The following is a 25,057-nucleotide window of genomic DNA, read 5'->3' as shown; positions in this document are numbered from 1 at the left end:
GGTAGAGGTGTATCTGTGTAAAGACCAGATCTACTTCTAGTAAAGCTGTTTGGGTGTGAGAACTGATGTAAATGAACACCATACCTTTTGTACTTCAGTGTCTAATTCTGGACTCATACCTCTATTCTCCATTTCAGACTTTACATGTTCTTTTAAAATTGCCTGCTTGGAGCGGGGGAAAGAGAGTTGGTGATTTGATGTCTTCACACATCTGATTAGTTCCACAAAAGAAATTACGTATTTTCTGTAGTAAAAAATTGCCTGGTCCAAAACAATGTACAGTATAATGTACAGTGTACATTGCTATTATTACAATATTTGGGCTGTTATTGTAATATACTGTAATATATCTTTAATAAAAGACTTCTTTCCTTCTCCTACTCAACGATTTCCCGATTCCCTTCTTATTAAAGTAACCAACCATTGCTGAAAGTTTCCTTTTTGAAATAATCAATAATTGATGTTTACTGTGAGCTGTTTCCTTCACAATCTAGTCCTCTACCTTGGGAAATAGCTGTATGTGAGCTGCTCAAGAAATTAGATTTTCTACATGAGAGATTTGCCTGCATGCAAAAGTTTTTATCTCCTATATATAAAAAAATCTGTGACTCTTTCAGGGAAATCCAGCAGTAGAATAGGAGATAAGAACAACACTTCTCCAAGGTTAGTGGGGATGACTGCAACTTTAACAGTCAGTAGCTGTCTCATTGAGGATGGTAATTCAAAAGAAAAAACTGTATCAGGAAACGATAAGAGGTAGATACTATAAAACTCCTCTCACTGGTTGTATATACTGATTGTAAATAATTTTGCTGAGGAATCAGAATCAAGGAATCATAAACGATTAGGGTTGGAAGAGACCTCAGGAGGTCATCTAGTCCAACCCCCTGCTCAAAGCAGGACCAACCCCAACTAAATCATCCCAGACAGGGCTGTGTCAAGCTGGGCCTTAAAAACCTCTAAGGATGGAGATTCCACCACCTCCCTAGGTAATCCATTCCAGTGGTTCACCACCCTCCTAGTGAAATAGTTTTTCCTAATATCCAACCTAGACCTCCCCCACTGCAACTTGAGACCATTGCTCCTTGTCCTGTCATCTGTCACCACTGAGAACAGCAGAGCTCCATTGTCTTTGGAACTCCCCTTCAGGTAGCTGAAGGCTGCTATCAAATCGCCCCTCAATCTTTTCTTCTGCAGACTAAATAAGCCCAGTTCCTTCAGCCTCTCCTCGTAAGTCATGTGCCCCAGCCTCCTAATCATTTTCACTGTCCTCCACTGGACTTTCTCCAATTTGGCCAGATTCTTTCTGTAGTGGGGGGCCCAAAACTGGACACAATACTCCAGATGTGGCCTACCCAGTGTCGAATAGAGGGGAATAATCACTTCCCTCAATCTGCTGGCAATGCTCATACTAATGCAGCCCAATATGCTGTTAGGCTTTGTCATAACTATAAAGGGAAGGGAACAGCCCTCCTGTGTACAATACTATAAAATCCCTCCTGGCCAGAGAAACCAAAATCCTTTTACCTGTAAAGGGTTAAGAAGCTCAGGTAACCTGGCTGACACCTGATCCCAAAGGACCAATAAGGAGACAAGATACTTTCAAATCTTGGTGTGGGGAAGGCTTTTGTTTGTGTGCTCTTTGTTTTGGGGTTGTTCGCTCTTGGGACTAAGAGGGACCAGACATCAATCCATGCTCTCCAAATCTTTCTGAATCAGTCTCTCATATTTCAAACTTGTAAGTAACAGCCAGGCAAGGCATGTTAGTTTTATCTTTGTTTTCTCAACTTGTAAATGTTCCTTTTTGCTAAGAGGATTTACCTCTGTTTGCTGTAACTTTGAACTTAAGGCTAGAGGGGGTTCCATGAATCTGATTACCCCGTAAAGTTATTTTCCATCCTGATTTTACAGAGATGATTTTTACCTTTCTTTCTTTAATTAAAAGCCTTCTTTTTAAGAACCTGATTGATTTTTCCTTGTTTTAAGATCCAAGGGGGTTGGATCTGCACTCACCAGGAACTGGTGGGGGAAATAAGTGGGAATGGTTAATTTCTCCTTGTTTTAAGATCCAAGGATTTGGATCTGTGTTCACCAGGAACTTGCTGGAGAAGTCTCTTAAGGCTACTGGGAGGGAGATAGTCTGGGGGGAAGGTAGACAGAGTTTCCCAAATAACTCTTAAAGGATTTAGGTGGTGGCAGTAAAACCAGATCTAAGCTGGTAATTAAGCTTAGAGGTTCTCATGCAGGTCCCTACATCTGTACCGTAGAGTTCAGAGTGGGGAAGGAAACTTGACAGGCTTCTTGGCAACAAGGGCACACTGCTGACTCATATCCAGCTTCTCGTCCACTGTAATTCGCAGGTCCTTTTCTGTAGAACTGCCGCTTAGCCAGTTGGTCCCCAGTCTGTAACAGTGCATGAAATTCTTCTGTCCTAAGTGCAGGACTTTGCACTTGTCCTTGTTGAATCTCATCAGATTTCTTTTAGCCCAATCCTCCAATTTGTCTAGGTCACTCTGGACCCGATCCCTACCCTCCAGCATATCTACCTCTCCCATCAGCTTAGTGTCATCCGCAAACTTGCGGGGGTGCAATCCATCCCATCATTCAGATCATTAATGAAGATGTTGAACAAAACCAGCCCCAGGACAGATCCCTGGGACACTCCACTTGATATCAGCTGCCAACTAGACATTAAGCCATTGATTATTACCCATTGAGCCCGACGATCTAGCCAGCTTTCTATCCACCTTATAGTCCATTCATCGAATCCATACTTTTTTAACTTGCTGGCAAGAATACTGCTAAAAGAAAACCTGCTAAAAGAATACCTGCAAGACAGAATTCTTTGGCCAAATTGCCCTCTACAGTCTCTAGCTTCTTCAACAAATAACAAATGAGGAAGTAGATTTTCAGAGGAGAAACATCATCTGATGGTATCTTTCTCCATGGGCAAAAGATTATGTTATCTCATTACACATCAACAATCAATACTTGTGAAATGATGGAAACAAATTGTAGAGACCCAACAATATCCGTCTAACCTGGAATCTCTCTTGTTTCCAGTCAAGAGGCCTGGGGAGAGGGGATAGGATAGGTATACATATTTTTGTTTTCAGGTGAAAGTGTTTTTTTACCACAAGAAGTATGAGATGACATGGACTCAGAACTGTATTTTAATTATCAAAAAAATCACAGTAACTACCCTTTTCTTGTGGTAGGATTTGAGCATTTAATGGACTGCCACTTTTACTTTCAATTAAGAGCCGATAGTTAACGTTTTCGTTTTTCTTCATATTTCTAGAGTGACTGTACACAAATTTCTATGCAAAAGTATGTCTGATCTGGTTTATCAGTCCTGGGTCTTCATTTCTCATGAATATTCATGACCCAAAAGTGGTTACTTGGATTTCTGTGTCAAACAACTTAGATGCTGTTTCTCGGTATTTGGGAGTCAACTCAAGGAGGGTTAGGCTGTTGGCTGCTTACCCTTTCATAGAGAGGTATTTGGTATTATTGCACTTAAAAGTCTGGAAGTGAATTTAAAAAATAGCTGCTTTATTAAAGATGAATTGCAAGCGACAAATGAAAATTAAGTCCATATTTATGTGGCAAATGTTACTAATAACCAGGTTGCAAAGAACATTCAGCACAGAAATAAATTTTAACTAAGGTTTTTTCTATACTATTTTCCCCCCTGTGAAGGACTCTTCGGACTTCTTGGTTCATTAACAGTATCCCAAAATATATCATTCTATTATAAATAATATGGATTTCATGAACTATAAAGACTATTTTGATGTTGCATTCTGGGATGTCCAAGTGATTAGGGGTATGGAACAGCTTTCCTACAAGGAGAGTTTAAAAAGTCTGGGACTAATAATCTTAGAAAAGAGACAATTGAGGGGAGATATGATAGAGGTCTATAAAATCATGAGTGGTGTAGAGAAAATAAATAAGAAAGTGTTATTTACCCCTTCATATAATACAAGAACCAGGGATCATCCAATGAAATTAATAGGCAGGTTTAAAACAAACTTAAGGAACTATTTCTTTACACAACACACAATCAACCTGTGGAACTCGTTGCCAGGGGATGTTGTGAAGGCCAAAGGTATAATTAAAAAGGAATCAGATAAGTTCAGTGAAGAAAGGTCCACCAGTGACTATTAACCAAAATGGTCAGAGATGCAACCCCATTCTCCAGGTGTCCCTAAACCTGTACCTGCCAGAAGCTGAGACTGAGTGATTGGGTGGATCAATCAATAAAGGACCCTGTTCTGTTCATTCCTTCATAAGCATCTGGCACCGGCCACGGTCAGAAAACACGATACTGGGCTAGATGGACCATTGGTCTGACTCAGTATAGCCATTCTTACGTTTTTATATTTCATTAGTCTCCTCTGCTGTTCAATCTGTGCATTAGACTGCTAGAGGCAAAAATATGGAGATTCGGGTTGCAGTATTGTCAGAATGCTAATATTACATTATTCTAAGCCTCCTGATTATAAACTGTCAGATGATTATCAGACTGTTTAGCTGACAGTTTACTGAATGAGCAACAGCTGGTTGAAAAGACTCAGTCAGACAAGACTGAGGATATACTGGTGAGTTGGAGAAGCCTTTTGAGCAGCTTGTTGGCAGTTTGTGTGTCTGTTATCCAGAGAGCGCATCCCTCACTGATAAGACCAGGGTAGAATTTGGAGGTCGCTCTTGACTGCTTTCAACATAAAGGCCCAGAAAACAGTAATCAAGAGGAGTTACAAACATTTCCAGTTTAATCAGGAAAATTTCATAATTTTTCTCATATGGAAACTCCAACATGGTCATTAATGTCTTTGCAGTGGCCTAGGATGTAACAATGCACTCTTAAGTGGGTTTCTCTTTAAACTGATTCATGGGCTATGACTAATGAAAAATGCAGCTGCACACTTTCTCCTTTGGAGAGAAGGATGGGTGTAAATTTGTGCCAGTTCTCATCAAACTACACTGCCTCCCAATACACTAAAGGATACAAATTAAAGTTATCAGTAATACTTTATAAGGCCCTTCTTTATCTTGGCCTTTATTCCCTCAGCCCAGTGCTTGCTTGACAGTTATAACTGGCTAAAATGATCAGCCCTTATTTCCCAGGTTTGGTCAGCACTGAAGTGCTGGAGAGCTATCTTTTAAGAGTTTATCTGATGGAACAAAGTTGTCAGTCACTGGGATTACTAGTTCTTCCCACTTTTGTCTAAGTGTGCTAAGTTTCTAGAACCCACATCTCATAAACACTGCCTGTAGGACAATTCTGGGAGTCCCAAAATCAGTTGCATTGACCACACTGTGTCATCAGATTTCAAATGATGCTTTAATGAAACATGGTGTTTTCGTAATGTCAGATTTTGTCATTGACAGGTTAATCCTCTTTGAATGACATAATACTTGTATGCAGTGTTGTTGTAGCTGTGATGGTTACAAGATATTAGAGAGACAAGGTGAGTGAGGTAACATTTTATTGGACCAACTTCGATTGATGACAGAGACAAGCTTTTTAGCTTACACAGAGCTCTTCTTCAGGTTTGAAGAAAAAAAATATATCCCAAGAGATAATGCATGTCTAGCCAGAGGCACATGGTGTAATAAATGCTCAAAATATGGACATTTTGCAGTTGTTTACCTCATCAAAGTAGTCAGGTAGTTGATTCATATTACAGACAATCAGGAGCCATTCTTTCTGGGATCTATCATTTGTGATGACAGAGCTTACCTGGGGAGAGAGACTGAATATTCATGGCAAGACTATTTACTTTAAAACTGAGTCAGGAGCTGATGTCACAGTCATCTCAGAAGGGACTTACAACCATCTTCAACCCCTCCCAGAGCTGAAGTCACCTGATGCATCTCTGACTAGCCCTGGAGTTATTCTGATGTGCATTGGCCAGTTCACCACAGAAACAATGTAAAGACAAAAGCTATGCATTCAGAGTATATGTGATGAAAGGACCACAGACCAACATCTTTCTCTGATGCAGCATGACAGCCATGATAGGCCTAGTAAGAAAAGTAAAAGAACTCGATTGACTATTTGGTGATATTGAACTTTTGAAAGGAGATCCAGTACAAATACCGGTAACCTTAAGAGAGAATGCTAAACCATATAGTGTACATACACTTTGCAGGATTCCTATCCCATTACTTCATCAAGTGGAACCTTAGTTAAGGAGACTGGAGTGGATTCCCATAATCAAGAAAATCTCTGAGCCAACAACATGGTGTGCCCCAGTGGTACCACTTATAAAGAACAATGGAAAATATGAATCTGTGTGGATCTTAAAAGACATAATGAAGCAGTTGTGAGAGAGAAATATATCCTCCCAACACCTGAAAACTTCCTCCCCAAAACGAAAGAAGCTACAGTATGCTCCAGACTGGCCGCCTCAAGCAGATACTGGCAAATTCCATTAGCTAAAGAAAATGTTTAAGTGACTCCGTTATGAACACTCTTACAAGAGACGTCACTCAGTTAGACAACTGCCAGGTCTAGAAACGGGTCACTGTGTTCATGTCAAACTCAATGGAGACGAAGGATGGGCCACTTCTCCAGCCGAGAGAAAGAAAAGGAATTCAGTGCCCAGATCAGCCATGATGGAGAGTTCACCAGAAACCATCGACATCCGCGGCGTGTTCAGCCAGAAAGAGGGCAGATGCTGAAGGAGAGAAGTCCGGGGGTCCAGCCTGACCCCAGCCAGGCGACCAAGCGTGATGCAGTACCGCTGTGTAATCGCACAAGCAGCGCGATGCAGAGACCCTTCGCTGACCGCGTGTTACGTACCGAACTTCAGCGACAGCCTGACAGTGCAGACACTGTCAGCGGCTGCGACACAGCACAGACCTGGCGGGGGCGAGGTACTAGCTAGTGGGGTGTGAAAAGCGGGCGGCTATTGCGAGCTTCAGCCGCTAGGTGGCGCTGTCCGTGAAGGACCCTATTTGAGCCACCCTCAGCATGCCCGGCCGAGCTTTAAAAGGGCCTGATGACGACACACGAAGGGTCACATCCACGCTCTCTGACCATCCCTGTGGGGTACAGGAACCCCACCCACCACAAACCCACCTCGCGCCAGTAAATCAACGTCAACACGTCCCCCACGGTAACCGCCGTGGCCAATCGTTTCACCCCTCCAGAGACTATCCTCCGCCACGTGACTCGCAGGCTGGCTTCGTTCTCAACGGCGTTCCTCTGGCGCATGCGCCGTAAGTTTCAGTCTCGGGCAGCCGGTGAATCGGCTGCCCTTTTGTCTGCGCATGCTCTGCGCGGCCGCCCTCTTCCCTCTCCGCACTCTTTTGCGCATGCGTTGACCGCCCTCGCCCTGTTTGGTGCATGCGCTGAGGGAGGCGGCCGCTGCGCTCCCACTTGCTCTAGCTCCGCCCTCGTTACTACCGGGAGCGGCGGCTGCGATGGCGGCCGGGCCGGGCCCGCTCCACTCGGTGCTGCTGTTGCTGGTGGCGTCGGTGCTGCCCGGCGGCTCGTGGGGCTCAGAGGCGGCCGGGGCGGGGGAGTCTCCTGGCGGGCCGGGCCCCGGGGAGCGGTTTAAAATCGAGGGCCGGGCGGTGGTGCCCGGGGTGAAGCCGCAGGACTGGATCGCGGCGGCCCGGGTGCTGGTGGAGGGGGAGGAGCACGTCGGCTTCCTCAAGTGAGCGGCGGAGGGGCGCAGGGAGAGGCCGGGCCGGGGTCAGCAGGGCCGTTAGTCCCCGCCGGGCGGATCGCCCCTCCCGCGGTCTCTGCTGCCCTCTCCCTGGGCTGGCAGCGGGTGACTGACGGGAGCCCCCCGGTGCACACACCGGCGTCGCACCCCTTCGCGGGGAGGGGGCGATATGAGGAGCAGGGGCTGGGCTGACGCTCGCCCGGCTGCTGCCGCAAACACCCCCCCCCCCTCCGTCACGGGTCGCCTTACACCTCCGCACGTCTTACACTTGTCCGGCCTCCGCAGGCTGAGCGCGCCCTGCCGGGCCGCCCTCCCGTCACTCCCGGCTGGTCCTGTTGATGCTTTGGCGGCCTGGCCCGTGGCTGCGCCCCTCACTCAAGTCATACTCCCCCGCCCCCCCCCCCACCTGCCTCCGGTTGATGGTGTAGGGTTCGTCATGAGCGTTGGCTGGCCGGTATTCTTAATCTCCACCCCCACCCCCTGGGGCAGGAAAAACGTACAGAATTATGGGCAGAGCCAGAGCGCATTTCTCACTTGTCCAGCCTTCCCAGTGCCCCATGAGGTCAGATAGGCTGTGCAGGCAAGGGACAAGGGAGCTGCCTTCTGGTGTTCCACAGATGTTGTAATGTAGCTGTCAAAAACAGGGTAGTACAAGTAGTCGGTCACAGTTGCAAAGCTTCCACCAATTTATTTCTGGCAACCTGATTGTGATGTCATCAGTGATTGCATCATTACTTGGTTTTTCTAAAGTCTTATAGTATCTATTGAAATTTATAGTCTGCTCCTTAATGTCCCTGAATGACAACGATCAGGTGACATCACTTTTTTAAAAACAGTCAATTGTAATACTCTCTTGTATATTGAAACATGATGAATATTTTCTTTCCTCAGGACAGATGGAAGTTTTGTGGTTCATGATATACCTTCTGGATCTTATGTAGTAGAAGTTATATCCCCAGCTTATAGGTTTGAACCGGTTCGAGTGGACATAACTTCAAAAGGCAAAATGAGGTGAGCCCTTCAGATTATTTCTGCATCGGTCCATTTAAACAAATTTAATCTGGCTGATAGTGCGGTATTAGTGTTGTGTGAACTCACTGTAGTTAGGACAGGGTTGGTACTTCCATTTTAGATCTTAAGTTTCAGTTGTTTATATCTTTTTTTCAAAAGTTATTTGTAGATGGAAATTTAGCTTCAAAGGCTTAGCTTTATTTTGTTTTTGGTTTTTTTTTTCTCCCTATTCTCACAACTTTAACATGAGTGAACGGAAAAGATTTTGGAAGAGTTTTATTTCCTTTCACCACTTCAATAATTTATTGGGTTGATAGCAGGAAACGTGAAATAAAATCTGCCCCTAAAACCTCTACCTCCTTTCTTTTTTGAGAGGCTTCCAGAGGTCTCCTGAGATTCTTTTCTTTCCATTTTTAGTCTGTATCCCCTTTCTGTCTTGCTTGGTTACTTTCTGTCAGTCAGGAAGATGGTCTCCATCTCTCTGTCCCTGGAATCTCTCTGTGCTATTTTGTTCATTCTCCTTCAGTCAGCCTAAAGTAGTTATTTGAAGAATGCACATCCTTATTCCAGGAATGGAGCAGGTTGCTGTGTTAGTATGGAGAATGAAGGACCATACTTGTTCCTAAATTCTGAAGTGCTCTTACTAGACCATGGCACAGATCCCTGTACTGTTTGTCTGTGCTTGCCTCATCCACAGCAACTTTAGCTGTGTCCTTTGTGTGCATTACAGTAGGGCGGGGGTGGCCCGCCTGAGAAGGAGCCAGAATTTACCAATGTACATTGCTAAAGAGCCACAGTAATATGTCAGCAGCCTCTCATCAGCTTCCCCACTCCCAGCGATCAGCCCCTCCCCCTCCCTACCCATACCTCCCGATCAGCTGTTTCAAGGCATGCTGTGGGGGGGCTGGGGGGAGAGGGAGGAGTGAGGGCATAGCAGGCTCAGGGAATGGGGCAGGAAGGGGTGGAGTGGGGGTGGGGCCCATGGCAGAACCAGGTGTTGAGCAGTGAGCACCCCCCAGCACATTGAAAAGTTGGCACCTGTAGCTCCAGCCCCGGAGTCAGTGCCTATACAAGGAGCCATATATTAACTTCTGAAGAGCCGCTTGTGGTTTCAGAGCCACAGGTTGGCCACCCCTGCAGTAGGGCATCTTAGTACACACTGGCAAGTAAAAGACAAAACTTTTGTCATTCAGAGGTGTTGGAAAAAATAACCCCCCAAAAGACAAAAGTTTGGTGATGACAAGCCCTGGTGTGAACAGCTTGCTCCTGCCGACAAACAGCGGCTACACTGCACACCTTTTAGCAGCACGGCTGTAGCAGCGCGGCTGTGTCGCTAAACGCTGTGTAGTGTAGACATAGCCTAATACACAGCTGTACGTTATTGTACACTATTTGGCAAATCGTACAAAGAAATAGCTGGCCTGTCCAATAAGAGGGATTTATTTGAACTAGTAAGATGAAATAAACGTGTTTAAATTGCACTTTTTCTTTAATTTGTATGCATATGTAGCATCTTTAACTTCACGTGTTAAGTGATCATACGATGGAAAATTCTGTTATAAGTGATAAACACAAGAGGTGTAATAAAAGTGCCTGTGGGAACTGTAATGCTTATTTTTCTGGTTCTGAAAGATTAACATTTCAAATTGAATATTGCATTAACTGAGTTTTTACATTCAATTACTTATATCATAATGTTGTCTGTCTTACTGGAATAACGCCCCATAATAGTTCAAGATTTTGTTACCAAACTTTGAAAACTTAAACCTACAATCTCATTAGATGTCTCATCCTATTAACAACCATGACATATTTTACTTCTAAAAATTTAAAGTATTTTAAAAAAGGAATCCCGAGTTGAGGTGGGGCTATTTGTTTTAGAAGTAATTAGAATCTGTGGTACTCAGACAAAGGCTTAGGTGCAAGTGGCTCTTTTAATGTGTCTCCTGTAGCTCTTTGCATTACATGATACTAAAACACTGTGATTTAATCCAATCAGGATGCTTTTATTATGTTAGTAATCAATTGTAGTTAGTAAAATAATACTTGGTCAATCATTTTGCTGTGAGAATAAAATACATATGATATAATATAAATATTTCCCGTCATACTGTTTCATTTACTATAGTACTATACATTTATATTTAAACAATGAATTCACCCTACTGTGGCTCTTCTGGGTAATGTTGATTGCTAATTTGGCTCCTGAACCGCTGAGGTATGAGTATCACTGAATTAGATTGTTCCAATATTTGTTCCTGTCGAATGCCAGACTTGAAAATGAGCTTTGGTGAATGTAATGCACTTGTTTCCTGGCATGGGGGGGTTAAGCAAACATTTCAGAAATTGTTAACATTGTAATCCATATTTGACCTGATTATGATAATAAGTATAACTGGAAGAACACATTCTTCAGGGTACTCAACAAGCCAAGTTTACCAGTTAGCTGGTTACTGAGATCTCCATAACTGTATTGAAGAAGACCTTGGAGTCACAGCGGAATTTTTTCTGAAGCTTTAATCAAATTGTCTCATGGTAAAGTTAGCTGACTACTCTTTTCTGACCAGCACTAATAAGTTAATGCAAATAGTTCTTCATCAACCACTTCCCAACAAATGGTTATACTGTTTCTGATTCCCCCCCCCCCCTTCCTTCCTCTTACCTGTCTACTTTAAATTTTACATTCTACCATAGTTGATTAGAGGGGATATTATTAGTGGATGGGATGATGAGTATAGCTCAGAGAGTAACATCTGGACAAATGTCTTCTATGGTTCACACTTTCATGTAGCAGCTTGTTAAGTTTGTAGTCTTGTTATAAGCTTTGACTAGAGGGAATATTAAATAAGGATTTGTCAAGTTAGAGGGGAGGGTTTTAAAAATACTTATTTTTTCACTAGAGCAAGATATGTGAATTACATCAAAACTTCAGAAGTAGTCAGGCTGCCATACCCGCTTCAGATGAAATCTTCTGGACCCCCTTCTTACTTCATAAAGAGAGAGTCTTGGGGATGGACAGACTTTCTAATGAACCCTATGGTATGTATAGATGCAGCACACAAATCTATTTGCTGCTGATTTTACCTTAAAGCTTTTTAAGAGTGGATTTAGGGTAGGATCCATTATCATAATCAGTTGGAACGCCAAGCAAAGAAAAAATTAATTCTTGGTACTTGTGGAAATAGAGAAAATACACTATCAGTTTGCAAATCTCAGTAAAACAATCTTGTTTTCAGATATATTGTCGATAGGAAAAGAGGCATCTCTAGAGATGAATGATTACACCAGCCAAACAGCAATTGCAGGCTTATGGTTGTTGAAAAATGCTTATTACTGATAATTGGATGAAGCCAGTGGGGTGGTGATGCAATATTGACTTCAAGTGTCACCTTCTCAGCCAGCAGCAAGATTCTTTTGCGGCTCTTTTCATTAATAAGAGCAGGTATTGCAGCATTAAGCATAACTGTAATTGCAAATAACCAATACAGATGATGAGTTTTCTCAGTAAAATATTAATCTCCTGTTGGATCAAGCGGTCTGCTGTTTTCCCAGTTCAAATCATGAAAGCATTATTTCTTTTCTTTACACTTTTTAAATTAGAATATAAGAGAACATATTAAAATCTAACATGCAGAGAACAAAATCACAATCTAGGGGGAGATTATAGGCAAATATATGAAAATATGATGCATCCTGAACACTGAAGCATTCATTTTTGTATTAAAATAGGTTAAAGGAATGCTATGGCTCTCTAGGTACTAATCTTTTCTTGTCTTGGACAATGTTATAGTTGTAAATGTGATTTATTTTAATTTGATAGCCTTGTTTCTTAAAGAGTCTTCAAATCAGAAGAACCAAAATGCACACTATTCCTCTTAATTTCAGTCCCAAATATAAACAAAGCTGTGTATGTGCACTATGCTCAGGATGCTTAAGTTCTACGTAAATAGAGTTTTAAAAGAATTAAGACTTGGAACAGTCTAAGATGGGAAAATCCATAGCTTAAGTATCTGCATCCATTGCAAAGCACGTGTAACTGCAATATTAAATTTTGTACAACTAATTTGGTGACTAAATAGTGTCTTCAAGTTTCAGAACACACATACTATATACTGTCTTATGTATAAATAAATAAATCTTTAGGGTATTGTGTTATATCCTGGGTTAATCATTATTAGTCTCGCAGGAAAAAGGACAAATCCCAACCAAAATCCTTTTAGATATTTTTAATATCCCAGAGAGTTTCCATGCTTTAGCAGAATAGGAGGGTACTAAGGGAAATACAAGACACGCCCACCATCACACACATGTTGCTGCTTTTGCTCCTCAAGGGATGTTGACTGTAGATTTAAATTTAAGCTAATTAGTGCTGTCTGGATTACTTTTAGGCCTGCAGATCTTTTCATAGGCAAAGTTCTTTCTGAATTATGACAAACAGAACTCGGCAAAAGATGTGCTTCCAGTGTTTCAGGAATCCACTTCTATTTTAAATTCAGTCTGTAAAGAATCTGAGAGCTCAACCACTTTGATGTACTTGGCATGCACTCTAACCTTGCTCTCTAAAGTTTATTTAAATTCTTTGCAGTCCTGCTGAGAATCCTTAATTATGTACTTCCCTAGTGACCTATAATGTGGCAGTGTACATATCAGTACGTCCGATTCTGTGACTATCCTAAAACACTGAAATAACTTTTCAGGAAAATGAAGTCTTTTATTTGCTATAGAACTGCTGATGGGAATGAGCTGTGATTCCGTGAAACTCCATTTTGTTGGGTTTCTCTACCATAGAACAGGTCACGATCCTAATGACACTTTTTCTAGGAGGTGATGAGTTCTAAAAATCTTAAAAATTGTTTCTCTCTTACTTGTTTATTTCTTACCTTCTAACAGTCTCTCAACTACAGTCCGTTTATTAGCCAACTTTTCACTTATGTTAAAAACTTCACGCCAAATGTGAACACACCCCAAAAAAGGTGTAGGTAGGATCCAAGTTGACATCCATCCATCTCTTGGGCTTCCTGCTCAAGTGTACCCGAAAGATTAATCTGATAGAATTTTGGGAAAAAAAACTATAATTTCATTTCAGGTTTTGCCTTTTCAATAAATGACAGGTTTTTTTATAGCCTCCTTTTCCCCACACACCCATCCCTTCAGGTTTGTTTACCTGCCGCGTCCGCAGGTACTGCCTATCGCGGCTCCCACTGGGGGCTGTGGGAAGCAGTGCGGGACAAGGAGTGGGAGCCACAACTGGCCAAACTTGTGGATACGGCAGTAAACAAACCATCCCAGCCCGTCAGGGTGCTTACCTTGGCGAGCTGGGTGCCAAAGGTTGCCAATCCCTGGGCTATATCCACTGGAACTTCCCCATGGTCAGTTGCCTTTAAAATTCATGATGGTTTTTGTTGCCCTCCATGCTCCTAGAGTGCACTGCTTTAGTGTAGCAGTCAGGGTTGAAGGCTTTAACAATATTCCATTTGAAATATTCCATTCTCTGCCAATGAATCACCAAGTCCAGAATTTAAACTGAACTCTCCTACTTGGCCCCTTATAGAACTACTAGATTACTGAGCCAAATCTTCAGTAGTTTTGGAATATGGATTTCCAACTAAGACTGAATCTTCACTCTCAGGTGTTCAGTGTCAGATGCCTTCCTGCTTACTGAAGGCTTTCTTAAAATATTTTGAGCAATGACTCAAACTAAGGAAATGTTCTTTGAATTTCTCTCTAATTTTTAGGTTATGATGATGGTTCTTCCATTACTGATATTTGTATTGCTGCCTAAAGTTGTCAACACCAGTGATCCTGACATGAGACGGGTAAGTATGCTCAGTACGAGTGGATATCAAGATATTAAGTTACAAAAAAGAAACACAAACTGAAAGTTGCCTTATGGGGCGCACTAATAGACAGCTGTCTTCATTCAGTGAAAACTGAGGCCATGTGTACACTTACCGGAGATCAATGCAGCTGCGATGGACATTAGGAAGTTCATCTAATTTCAAGTCTAAAGGTTTCTAACCATTAGAGGAGTGAAGTTCTGGAACAGCCTTGCAAGGGGAGTAATGGGGGCAAAAGATGCATCTGGCTTCAAGACTAAGCTTGATAAGTTTATGGAGGGGATGGTATGATGGGATAGCCTTTTTTTGGCAATTAATTGATCTTTGATTATTAGCAGGTAAGTATGCCCAGTGGTCTGTGATGGGATGTTAGATGGGGTGGGATCTGAGTTACTACAGAGAATTCTTTCCTTGGTGCTGGCTGGTGAGTCTTGCCCACATGCTCAGAGTTTAACTGATTGCCATATTTGGGGTCGGGAAGGAATTTTCCTCCAGGGCAGATTGGCAGAGGTTTTTTGCCTTCCTCTGCAGTGCAGGGCACGGGTCACTTGCTGGAGGCTCCTCTGCACCTTGAGGTCTTTAAACCACGATTTGAGGACTTCAGTAACTCAGACATAGGTTAGGGGCTTGTTACAGGAGTGGGTGGGTGAGAATCTGTGGCCTGCATTGTGCAGGAGGTCAGACTAGATGTTCATAATGGTCCATTCTGACCTTAAAGTCTATGAGTCTATGAGGTCTAGTGAAGACCCGCAAAATCGACCACAGAGCACTCTCCGGTCAAGTAAGGTAAGCTGATGGGAGAGCATTTCCCATTGACGCAGCACGATGTAGACACCGCAGTAAGTCAGCCTAAGCTACGTTGACTCCAGCTACATTATTCATATAGTTGGAGTAGCGTAATGTAGCTCGACTTACCCCAGTAGTGTAGATGAGGCCTGAGTTGCAAATATCATTATTGGGTTCTAGTACAAGTTCTATAAGCCTGCACTTGGGTCAGAACACAGAGTTTAATTTAATTATGTACAGTTATGAATTGTATTATGGTCTGATATTTTCCAGACCTTCTGCAAAAAGCAATTAATGCCCTAATCTCTCTCCACCTAGTTCTCTTGAAAATCTCCTAATTTTTTACTCTTCACTGTTAAAATGAAGTATTAAAGACCCAACAGGGCTTGCTTTTGTATACTATTTATAGAATCCTCTAGGTGTGTTGTGAGGCATAAGACTTAGTGTTCTCTTACCCTCCTGTGCCACCACCAAAAATGTATGGTTTACTGGGCTATTAACTACTCCTAGTGTCACAGTGATGTTATGGTATGGAGCCTTAATGTAGCCACTTATTTTTAAATGATCCTAATTTATTGTCCTTTTACCATGCCAAATAGCGGAAAGCTAGAACAAAATGGAGATTCAAGGTGTTTACTAAATCTTTTCTACTATCTAGAAATGTTAATTGTCTGTCTTTGGGTGGCTGCTTCTTTTGAGATTCAGTTGGTTCCAACTTCTCTTTCTCAGAAACCACTGTCTTTAGTAGTATTTTGCAGGTGTCCAGACCTCTTTAAAGTGATACCTATTAACAGCAAAAATCAGAAGGTGTTTAATGCCTCTGGTTTAACTTTGATAGAAGCTAAAACTTGAAAGTAGACCAACTACCTATGAAATGCTGTTGAAGTAGGTTAAATCCTAGAGGCTGTTTTAGAAAAAAGCCAAAACAGCCAAAAAAAAATAAAAAATACCCCTTTTGTTCTTTATGAAGTGCATGCACTCATCCACTGCTGTGGACAGACAAGCTACTCTCATCTTTTAGTTTTTATTCACTTGGTAATTTGGCTTGTTAATAAAAAATTCAAAGTTGAAAGAATCTTGATTGGCATTGAGATGATCTTGGAGGAATGGGAAAGAGTTAAAATCTAAGAGCTAGAATAAAATGGAAAATGACATTTGCCTTAGGTGTCTATGTATTAAACCCTGCAGTATAAATATAAAACTCATTCACTTATGAAAAAGGAGCTTTTATTACACTCTTCGACAGCTTGTTTTGTTTTCTTTGGGTGAGACTTAATATGTAGCGCTGAGCTAATAGTTGTGCTCATGTATAAGTGTTAAAGATAGGTATAATATCAACAGGCTACCCAGCTAACTTTTGGCTAGCTCTTACATGGAATTATAAAACAATTCTGAATGTTTGCATTGTCTTCCTCTCCCTAATGTTAAGGGTATAATAAAAATATAACTAAAAAGTTATAGAACTTTGGAAAAGTAATTTAACTTATATTAATAAAATACTTCATTTCCTTTTGTAAAAGAAGATAACTATTTTGAAAGACAAACAAAAAGTTTAGCATAAATATCCTGTCTAATGCTATGGTAAGCATAGATGGGTAGATGTCCTCACATTAAGATCCTTTTCTGCACACAGAAAAGGAAGACATTAAGGCAGTGGATTAGAGCTGTAAACTAGCTGTTCAGTAATTGGTAGCTATGTAAGAAATTCTAAAATTTTTTCCTGATGTGCAGAAATACTAGTTTACGAAACATTTGGGCCAAATCGCAAAACTTAAAAATATGTAAAGTCAAAATAGTATTGTGCAGAGGATCAGTGTATCTTAGCTACAGTTAGCTTTGAAAAATTGATAGTTTTTATATAATAAGTATCTGCCCTGTAAGGCTACTTGAGACATGGTTCCCTTGGCTATACTGAGTGCTTTTAGTTTTGTTTTGTTTTTTTAAGTTTCTTTGTGTAGTTTGGGGTTTGGCTGTGGTTGCACAAATAAATTATCTTTATAGTGATGTGCTCACTAGAGAACTAGTGCATAGCAGCACAATCGAGGAAATTGCAAAGCTACTTAATGTGCCTGCTCAACTGATGTTCCAGCAACAGTCTTAAATAGTCAATAGTTTACACTTAGATTGTCTGATTTTTGTGTGCAGGAAATGGAGCAGTCAATGAATATGCTAAATTCCAACCATGAACTGCCCGATGTCTCTGAATTCATGACAAGACTTTTCTCTTCAAAATCTTCCAGCAAGTCTGGCAGTGGGAGCAGTAAAACAGGGAAAAGTGGTGCTGGAAAAAGGAGGTAGTTGTTTCTTCCTCCTGCGCCTGAGTTTGCACAACTGTTTTTGTGTGATATCATCTGTATGGGTCTTGGAAGTTCAAAACACCACTACTGTAAACTTGATCCAACATGAAAATTGATCTGCGACAACTGTTGTGTGTGATGTAGCTTTTTAGCCTATTTAAGCTGTTTTGTACTTGGCAGTAAGCAGAGGAGGACATGGCTTCAATCTTGTATGTGTATAAGGTCAATATTGATGATACTGAATTAACTATATTGCTCTGTAGAAAATGACATTAAAGTAATTAAATTATATGATGTGCTACACATTAATGAATACGTTTTAATCCCTAGACAAAATCTCACTATATGTAACAACAAATTTTGGTTTCAAAGAAAGAGTTCTATTTTTAAAAAATGAGCTTAACATTTTTCTATCCAGTTCTCAAGTGCATAAAGTTTCTCCCTTTTAATGAAATTGAGTCATTTGAGTTTACCGAGGAAAGAACTGGCTCTGCCAGCTAGAAATATTTGAAATGAATATACTATGTATTTTAGTTACTTTATTTTGTATGTACATTTAATAAGATTTGTTTGAGTGGAATAGTAGTTCATGGGTTTTTCCATTTCATTTTACTTATCTAGCAACTGCTACAAAACTTAAACACAAGAGCAGGCAAGCATCCTTTTCCAAAACTGCTCATGACCTCTGTCAAGTTACTTATGGATCTCACAATAGCCATACAGTAAGAAGAATGCAGCTCAGGTCCTTCCGCTTACACTGACCACACTGAATGCCTCATCTCTGAAACATACTTGATTCTTACCAGTTCTCTGACTGTATTTGCTACTAGTTTGTCTAGGAGGCAGACTTGAAGCCAAACACAGGACAAATAATTTTACAAGTACTGTAGCTAGGTTGACTCCCACTTATATCAACTTTTAAAATGGTTTATATCAAACTCCATAATAGAACATGATTGCATTACAAGGTAAATGGAACTGCATGTGGTCATTTATTGGCAACACTCTCCTTTTCTTCATCCTGACTTGCTAAGCTGTTCTAGAATCACTCATTCATTTGGTATGAATGAAATAAGAGAATCTTCTCAAGCTGCTTCGTGTTAAGCAAATTTTAAAAGTGATTTAAATTCAGATGCAGTAAACAGTTGACTATTCTCCACTCTACGAACATTTTGTAGAATTAAAATGATTAGAATACCTGCTTACTTCCATTAGTGGCTCTATCTGTAAATCATTTTTAAGCTTTAATGAAAGAGCTCAACAATTTCTTTCCTTAAAATATCAGTTTCAGTTGCTTATTTCAGTTGCTTTTATAATTCATTTGTTTCTCATTGCCTACTAATGTCATAAGCAGTAGGACCCATATACAATGGTTCTGGTTGTTTGATATCTAAAATGATTATTTAAAATTTGACTACTATACAACTGAAGTAAAATTAATCCTTTCAGGATTAATTTTACTTCAGTTGTATAGTAGTCAAATATCTCTTCTGAGCTTTAATCACCATTTTCCAAACTGCTAGGCCAATTAATGTTTTATAACATACTATATACCTTGACAGGTGCTTTAACATAGCCATACTGAGGCTTAAAGTACTGTGTAACTGAAAATCACTCTTTTCAACCATACTTGGAATAAGAGGAGTGATTAAACATTAAGTTCACTCTTTCCATCTGTCCACACATACATTAAAGTTAGATTTTAATAAATTTGAAACTTAAGCAGCTGCAAGGCAGCATAAAGCGAAAACATCAATTATCTTATTGTGGTAGACCTTTATAGTCTAGGAAACATAAAAGCAAGAAACTAATAAATACTTGTTCAATCTGTATATTTTGACCTGCATCAGAAATTGGCAACCTTTAGCACACAGCCCGTCAGGGAAATCCGCTGGTGGGCCGGGGCAGTTTGTCATCCGCAGGTTTGGCCGATCGCAGCTCCCACTGGTTGCCGTTTGCCGTTCCAGGCCAATGGGGGCTGCGGGAAGTGGCAGCCAGCATATCCCTTGGCCCATGCCACTTCCACCTTCTCAGAGACAAAGGCACCAGACTCCTGTTAGTTGCACTGTTTCAGGCTCAATATAAAAAAACAATAATGCTATTTGGCATGGTTTCCTCCTCATAAGTGAGGGCATCTGTCCCCAGTTCTGATGGTGATATGCAGAGCCATCTTTGGGTTGCTGCTGAGCTAGTCCCAAACACAGAAGTAGCAAATAATGCCTTTTTTTCTGTCTCCAGTTGATCTGGAGATAGCATTGTTTACTGTTTACCTCATGTTTTACTTGGAGCTGGCCATAAAGGTGATCTGACAGAAGCTCATTTCATAGCCAGGGACTGTTTCTCACTCCATACCCCAGAATAATAGCTGCCTTCAGTGAGGCTATTTGAACTAACAGAAAACAGGGTAACCACCTGGCAATAGCAGGACTGTTGGGGTGGAGAGTTAGTGGATATGGTACGTTTTTCTACTGGAGATTATTCTGACATTCTTCAGAACAATTCCACCATCTCATTTATGGATATTCTCAATGACCCTTTTGAAAAGTTGGATGGAAGGAGAGAAGGGAGAGCTGTTAGGGCTCATTCCATCTACTGGACATGCATGTAAGAAAATCTGGATATTACTGTGATGGGTGATTTAGGCACCGATAAAATAATTTTGCCAAAGATGTCACTGGTGATCTTTCTGTTATCTAGATGTGGGGGAGAAATTTTATTTTCAAAACTGAGTTTTACATTTGTGTGTTAAACAATTTGTAATTGTCTCCTACCTGATTTGTAAAATGTGGATGATAATGCATACCTACCTCCCAAGGGTGTTCCGAAGATTAATTACCAATTTTAGTAGAGGAAGGGCAGGCTGAGATTAAGACAGTGGTGAGAAGAGGACTGATATTCAGGAGATAGGGGTTCTTGACATTGCTACAGACTTTCTCTGTCTTTGGGCCAGCCTCTTAATATTTCTGTGTTTCAGATCCACACCTGCAAAATATAGATATTTTTTTCCTTGTCAGAAGTATTGTGAGGATAAATTCATTAATTAATATGAAGTTCTCAATGGAAAAAATATATATATATAATCAGACAACATTTATATTAAACATTTATGTAGCACTTTACACATATCAAGTACTGTACAAACATTAACTAAATCAGCCCTTTACATAGTCACAGGTTGAGATTTCTAAAGCAGTCTAGCCAATTTAAACACAGCCTCCATTAACTGAAGGAACAAAGAGTTCTGTGGCACCTTAGTCTATAAGGTGCCACAGAACTCTTTGCTGCTTTTACAGATTCAGACTAACATGGCCACCCCTCTGATATTTAACTGAAGGAAGATGCTTTGAAAATCTCAACCTCAATGGCTACTGGGCCTGTGATTGCATAAGGATTACATGTAGCAGACTGCTCTTAAAAGCTACAGTGAACTCAATATCCAATTATTTCATGTTGAGTAGGACCTTTTAAGAAGGAAAATGGGGGGTTTCTTAAATTTGTGTAAAAATTTAATGCGTAAATTGTTGCTGGAGCATGCTTAATTTAGAAGTGGTTTTCCAAGAGTGAAGAGAGAGATTAGTAAGTAGAAGCCAAAATATGTTTTTAATAGGGCTGCCGATTAATTGCCATTAACTCGCGTGATTAAAATAATTTAATCACAATTTAAAAATCATGATTAATCGCAGTTTTAATCACAGTTAAATGATAGAATACCAATTGAAATTTATTAAATATTTTGGATGTTTTTCTACATTTTCATATATTGTATTCTGTGTTGTAAGTGAAGTTAGAAGTCCTGCTTCTTATTCAGCCAATCCCTAAGACAAATTTGTTTACATCTACAGGATATAATGCTGCCCTCTTCTTTACAATGTCACCAGAAAGTGAGAATAGGTATTTGCATGGCATTTTGCAAGTTATTTACATGCCAGAGATGCTAAACATTCTTATGTCCCGTCATGCTTCAGCCACCATTCCAGAGGACATGCTTCCATGCTGATGACGCTCGTTTAAAAAAAAAAGTGTTAATTAAATTTGTGACTGAACTCCTTGGAGGAAAATTGTATGTCCCCTGTTCTGTTTTATCTGCATTTTGCCATGTATTTCATGTTATAGCAGTCTCGGATGATGACCCAGCAAATGTTGTTCATTTTAAGAACACTTTGCAGATTTGACAAAATGCAAAGAAGATACCAATGTGACATTTTGAAAGATAGCTACAGCACTCAACCTAAGGTTTAAGAATCTGAAGTGCCTTCCAAAATCTGAGAGGGATGAGGTGTGGAGCATGCTTTCAGAAGTCTTAGAAGAGCAACACTCAGATGCGGAAACTGCAGAACCCAAACCATCAAAAAAGAAAATCAACCTGCTGGTGGCATCTGACTCAGATAATGAAAATGAACATGTGTCAGTCCACACTGCTTTGGATTGTTCTTGAGCAGAACCTGTCGTCAGCATGGACACACGTCCCCTGGAATGGTGGTTGAAGCATGAAGGCACAAATGAATCTTTAATGCATCTGGCATGTAAATATCTTGCGATGCCGGCAAGGACAGTGCCATGAGAATGCCTGTTCTCACTTTCAGGTGACATTATAAACTAGAAGCAGGCAGCAATATCTCCTGCAAATAACAAATTTGTTTGTCTGAGCCAGGGGTACTCAAACTGTGGGTTGGGACCCCATTTTAATGGGGTCGCCAGGGCCAGTATTAGACTCACTGGGACTCGGGGCTTAAGCCAAAGCCCGAGTGCTTTAGCCTGGGGCAACAGGGTTTGGACTGGGCCCCCTCCCCTACTACCCCCGCCAAGGGTCACATAGTAATTTTTGTTGTCAGAACGGGGTCATGGTTCAAGGAAGTTTGAGAATCCCTGGTCTGAGTGATTGGCTGAACATGAAGTAGGACTGAGTGGACTTGTAGGCTTTAAAATTTTACAATGTTTTATTTTTTAATTCAGGTTTTTTTGTACATAAGTCTACATTTGTAAGTAAAAGTTTCATGATAAAGAAAAAGCACTACAGTATTTGTATTAGGTGAATTGAAAAATACTATTTCATTTGTGTTTTTACAGTGCAAATACTTGGGATCAAAAATAAAGTGTGCCCTGTACATTTTGTATTCTGTGCTGTAATTGAAATCAATATATTTGAAAATGTAGAAAACATCCACAAATGTTTAAATAAATGGTATTCTATTATTGTTTAACAGTGTGATTAATCTCAATCAATTTTTTTAATGGCTTGACAGCTCTAGTTTTTAAAGATTGAATCATTCGCAGCTGCCGCTTTCTGTGGTGTTTTTATGTGTGCTTGCATACTGGGACACTATCAACTTAAAAAAAAACAAGTTACGGTTTTGTCTGAAAATTATTTAACAATTTTTTATCAGAAGTAACACCTTCAGTTACTATAACTGAAATATTGAGAAAATTCTTCTGTTTATTCATGTCAGTGAAACCCAACTATAAAATGTCCTGATTCCCTTGTACAGTCAGTTTCCTCTTCTGTTTTTGTGGGATTTTTTAAACAAGAGATCAGAGAAAAGCGTATAAAAAAACAGCAAATGTGATTGTAAAACCACAAAAATAGACTGAGGATGTCTGGCCCATACATAATACCCAAGATTGCTTTTAATTCATTTTGTCTTAGTGGACTGGATTTCAAGTTGATTATGTCCTTTTAATTATCTTCTACAAATTATATATAATGTATGAATCATTTATAAAATATGTATCCTCCACTTTTCAGAATATGTATATATAACTTCGGTGTATTTTATAAGTCTCCGAGGTCCGATTTTTTTCAGAAGGTTAGTAAATAATGTCACTCTACACATACATACACACACACATACAATATATTTTTGGGTTAATTAATAGTCTCCGACGGGCCTCTGTGTGCAAGCCAGGAAAGTGTTTTTTGGAGTGTGTGTTTGTTATTAAATCTGGTGTGCAGTCAGGTGGGAGCCTTGAGTTAAAATGAACTAAATTGCATACAGGCTGCAGTAGTGCTAGAGTTGCTTGTGACTTGATGGAAAAGAACTGGAACTCAGTATATTCACTAGAAATTAAAGGCAGTATCAGCACTTTTAAGGTACTAAAAAGGAGATTTCAGCAAGCAAGTGAATGTCTTGCCTGACCTTGATCTTATTGCTGTGGACACTTTGAAGCCTAATGTGCAAAGGATTTTGAAATGATAAATGAGATTCCTTAACATGTGGTGTGATATTTATCATCCTCAGCAATGTCCCAAGTATTTTGTGATTCTAACAGGTAAAAAAACCCTGCCTGAAAGATAGATAGCAATAAAACATCAATGATGTTGCCTCTCTCCTTCCATTCTCATGTATCTAGGTGGTCCCAAAAGGACTTGTACTGTGACTAGCACTGTTAAGTATACTTGTCAATGAAGTGAAGGAGAGCATGGATCTGGAAATGATTAAATCCATAACTGACAGGTGTAGGGAGCATAGTAAATACAGAAAGAACAATGTGTTTTTGAGCTTCAGGCATACTAATGTGAGGACATTTAATTTTTTTTTAAGTTATTCAAAAATTATATTTTTAGGGGAAATTTTGATTCTTGAGGCTGCTCTTTACTCTAATAGACTATTGAAAGGCAAGAAAATTCAGACTGAGGACACCAAGATGATATAAGGATTTAAGGAAGACAAAGAATATAAAGGGTCACTGATAAATCAGATTTGGCTCAAATTTGGGGATTAAAAAACCTTAGAACAATAAAGTATTCTCATGATTAAAGAAACATTAATTCCTGCAGGAACTAGTTTTGTTTTAACAATATTCACTGACAGTTGGTTACACTGCGTCTGGCCATTGTGCAAGTATGTGTGGGCAAGTCCCATGCATGACCTTGTCACAGTTATAGTTCCTGCACCTGGGAAAGCACATGCACTGTTACCTCTTTGTGTGCCTGGTGGTGCAAAACACCCAAATGGGACAAGGGGGAGGCAGTGGCCATGCCTTCCCTTTTTGTATGGGGTGAGGGTAAGTGGACTGTGGGTAGGACATGAGTAGGACTCAGGAGATCTGGGTTCAATTTCCAGCGTGGCTATTGAGTGATCTTGGGCAAATTGCTTCCCTCCTGTTGCCTCAGTTTCTTCATCTGTAAAGGGGATAACACTACTCACCACCTTTTGGAAAGCATTTTAAGATCTGCTAGTGCAATGCACTGTATACGAGCTAGGTATTGTTATACCATCCTAAAAGGTTGAGACAGTCTCTGCACCTGTCACTCAGAAAAAGATTGTGCCTCAATGCAAGGCTCTGTCTACATGGCACAATTTAGCCCAGTGTTTTCAACCACCCCTGCATCGTCATGCTAGTGCATGCTAATCTGAATGTGACTGTTTAGAAATGCACTTAACCAATGAAAAACCCGCAAGCCTTTTTACATTGTCAAAGCCAAGAGAAATGCAGAATGTAAGTA

The 25,057-nt window shown here is 40.4% G+C and overlaps 1 protein-coding gene across 2 annotated transcripts; it reads left to right on the top strand.

The window, feature by feature from the left end:
* The first annotated feature begins 6,901 nt into the window (after positions 1–6,901).
* On the top strand, positions 6,902–17,916 carry EMC7 (ER membrane protein complex subunit 7). 2 transcript variants are annotated; one of them, XM_039535334.1, is made up of 5 exons: positions 6,902–7,230; positions 8,574–8,693; positions 11,594–11,732; positions 14,429–14,509; positions 17,462–17,916. In XM_039535334.1, exons 1-5 carry the CDS (start codon positions 6,983–6,985, stop codon positions 17,612–17,614), a joined length of 741 nt encoding a protein of 246 aa, XP_039391268.1. In that variant the 5' UTR covers positions 6,902–6,982; the 3' UTR covers positions 17,615–17,916. The 2 variants fall into 2 exon arrangements, with proteins under 2 accessions (XP_039391268.1, XP_039391269.1); XM_039535335.1 differs by lacking the exon at positions 6,902–7,230 and adding an exon at positions 7,306–7,670.
* The last annotated feature ends 7,141 nt before the right edge of the window (positions 17,917–25,057 follow it).

The sequence above is a fragment of the Mauremys reevesii genome, linkage group 4 (genome assembly GCF_016161935.1).
Source record: "Mauremys reevesii isolate NIE-2019 linkage group 4, ASM1616193v1, whole genome shotgun sequence".
In the NCBI taxonomy this organism is placed as follows: domain Eukaryota; kingdom Metazoa; phylum Chordata; order Testudines; family Geoemydidae; genus Mauremys; species Mauremys reevesii.
The sequence above is the reverse complement of the archived record's forward strand: the minus strand, read 5'-3'. Positions and strand labels throughout refer to the sequence as shown.

Excerpts from the sequence above, each read along its gene's own strand:
- EMC7 (XM_039535334.1), top strand. The coding sequence starts at position 6,983 with ATGCCCGGCCGAGCTTTAAAAGGGCCTGATGACGACACACGAAGGGTC. Across the intron at positions 7,231-8,573 it reads GTTCCTCTGGCGCATGCGCC|GACAGATGGAAGTTTTGTGG; the intron begins GTAAGTTTCAGT and ends TTCTTTCCTCAG. Across the intron at positions 11,733-14,428 it reads ACTTTCTAATGAACCCTATG|GTTATGATGATGGTTCTTCC; the intron begins GTATGTATAGAT and ends TCTAATTTTTAG.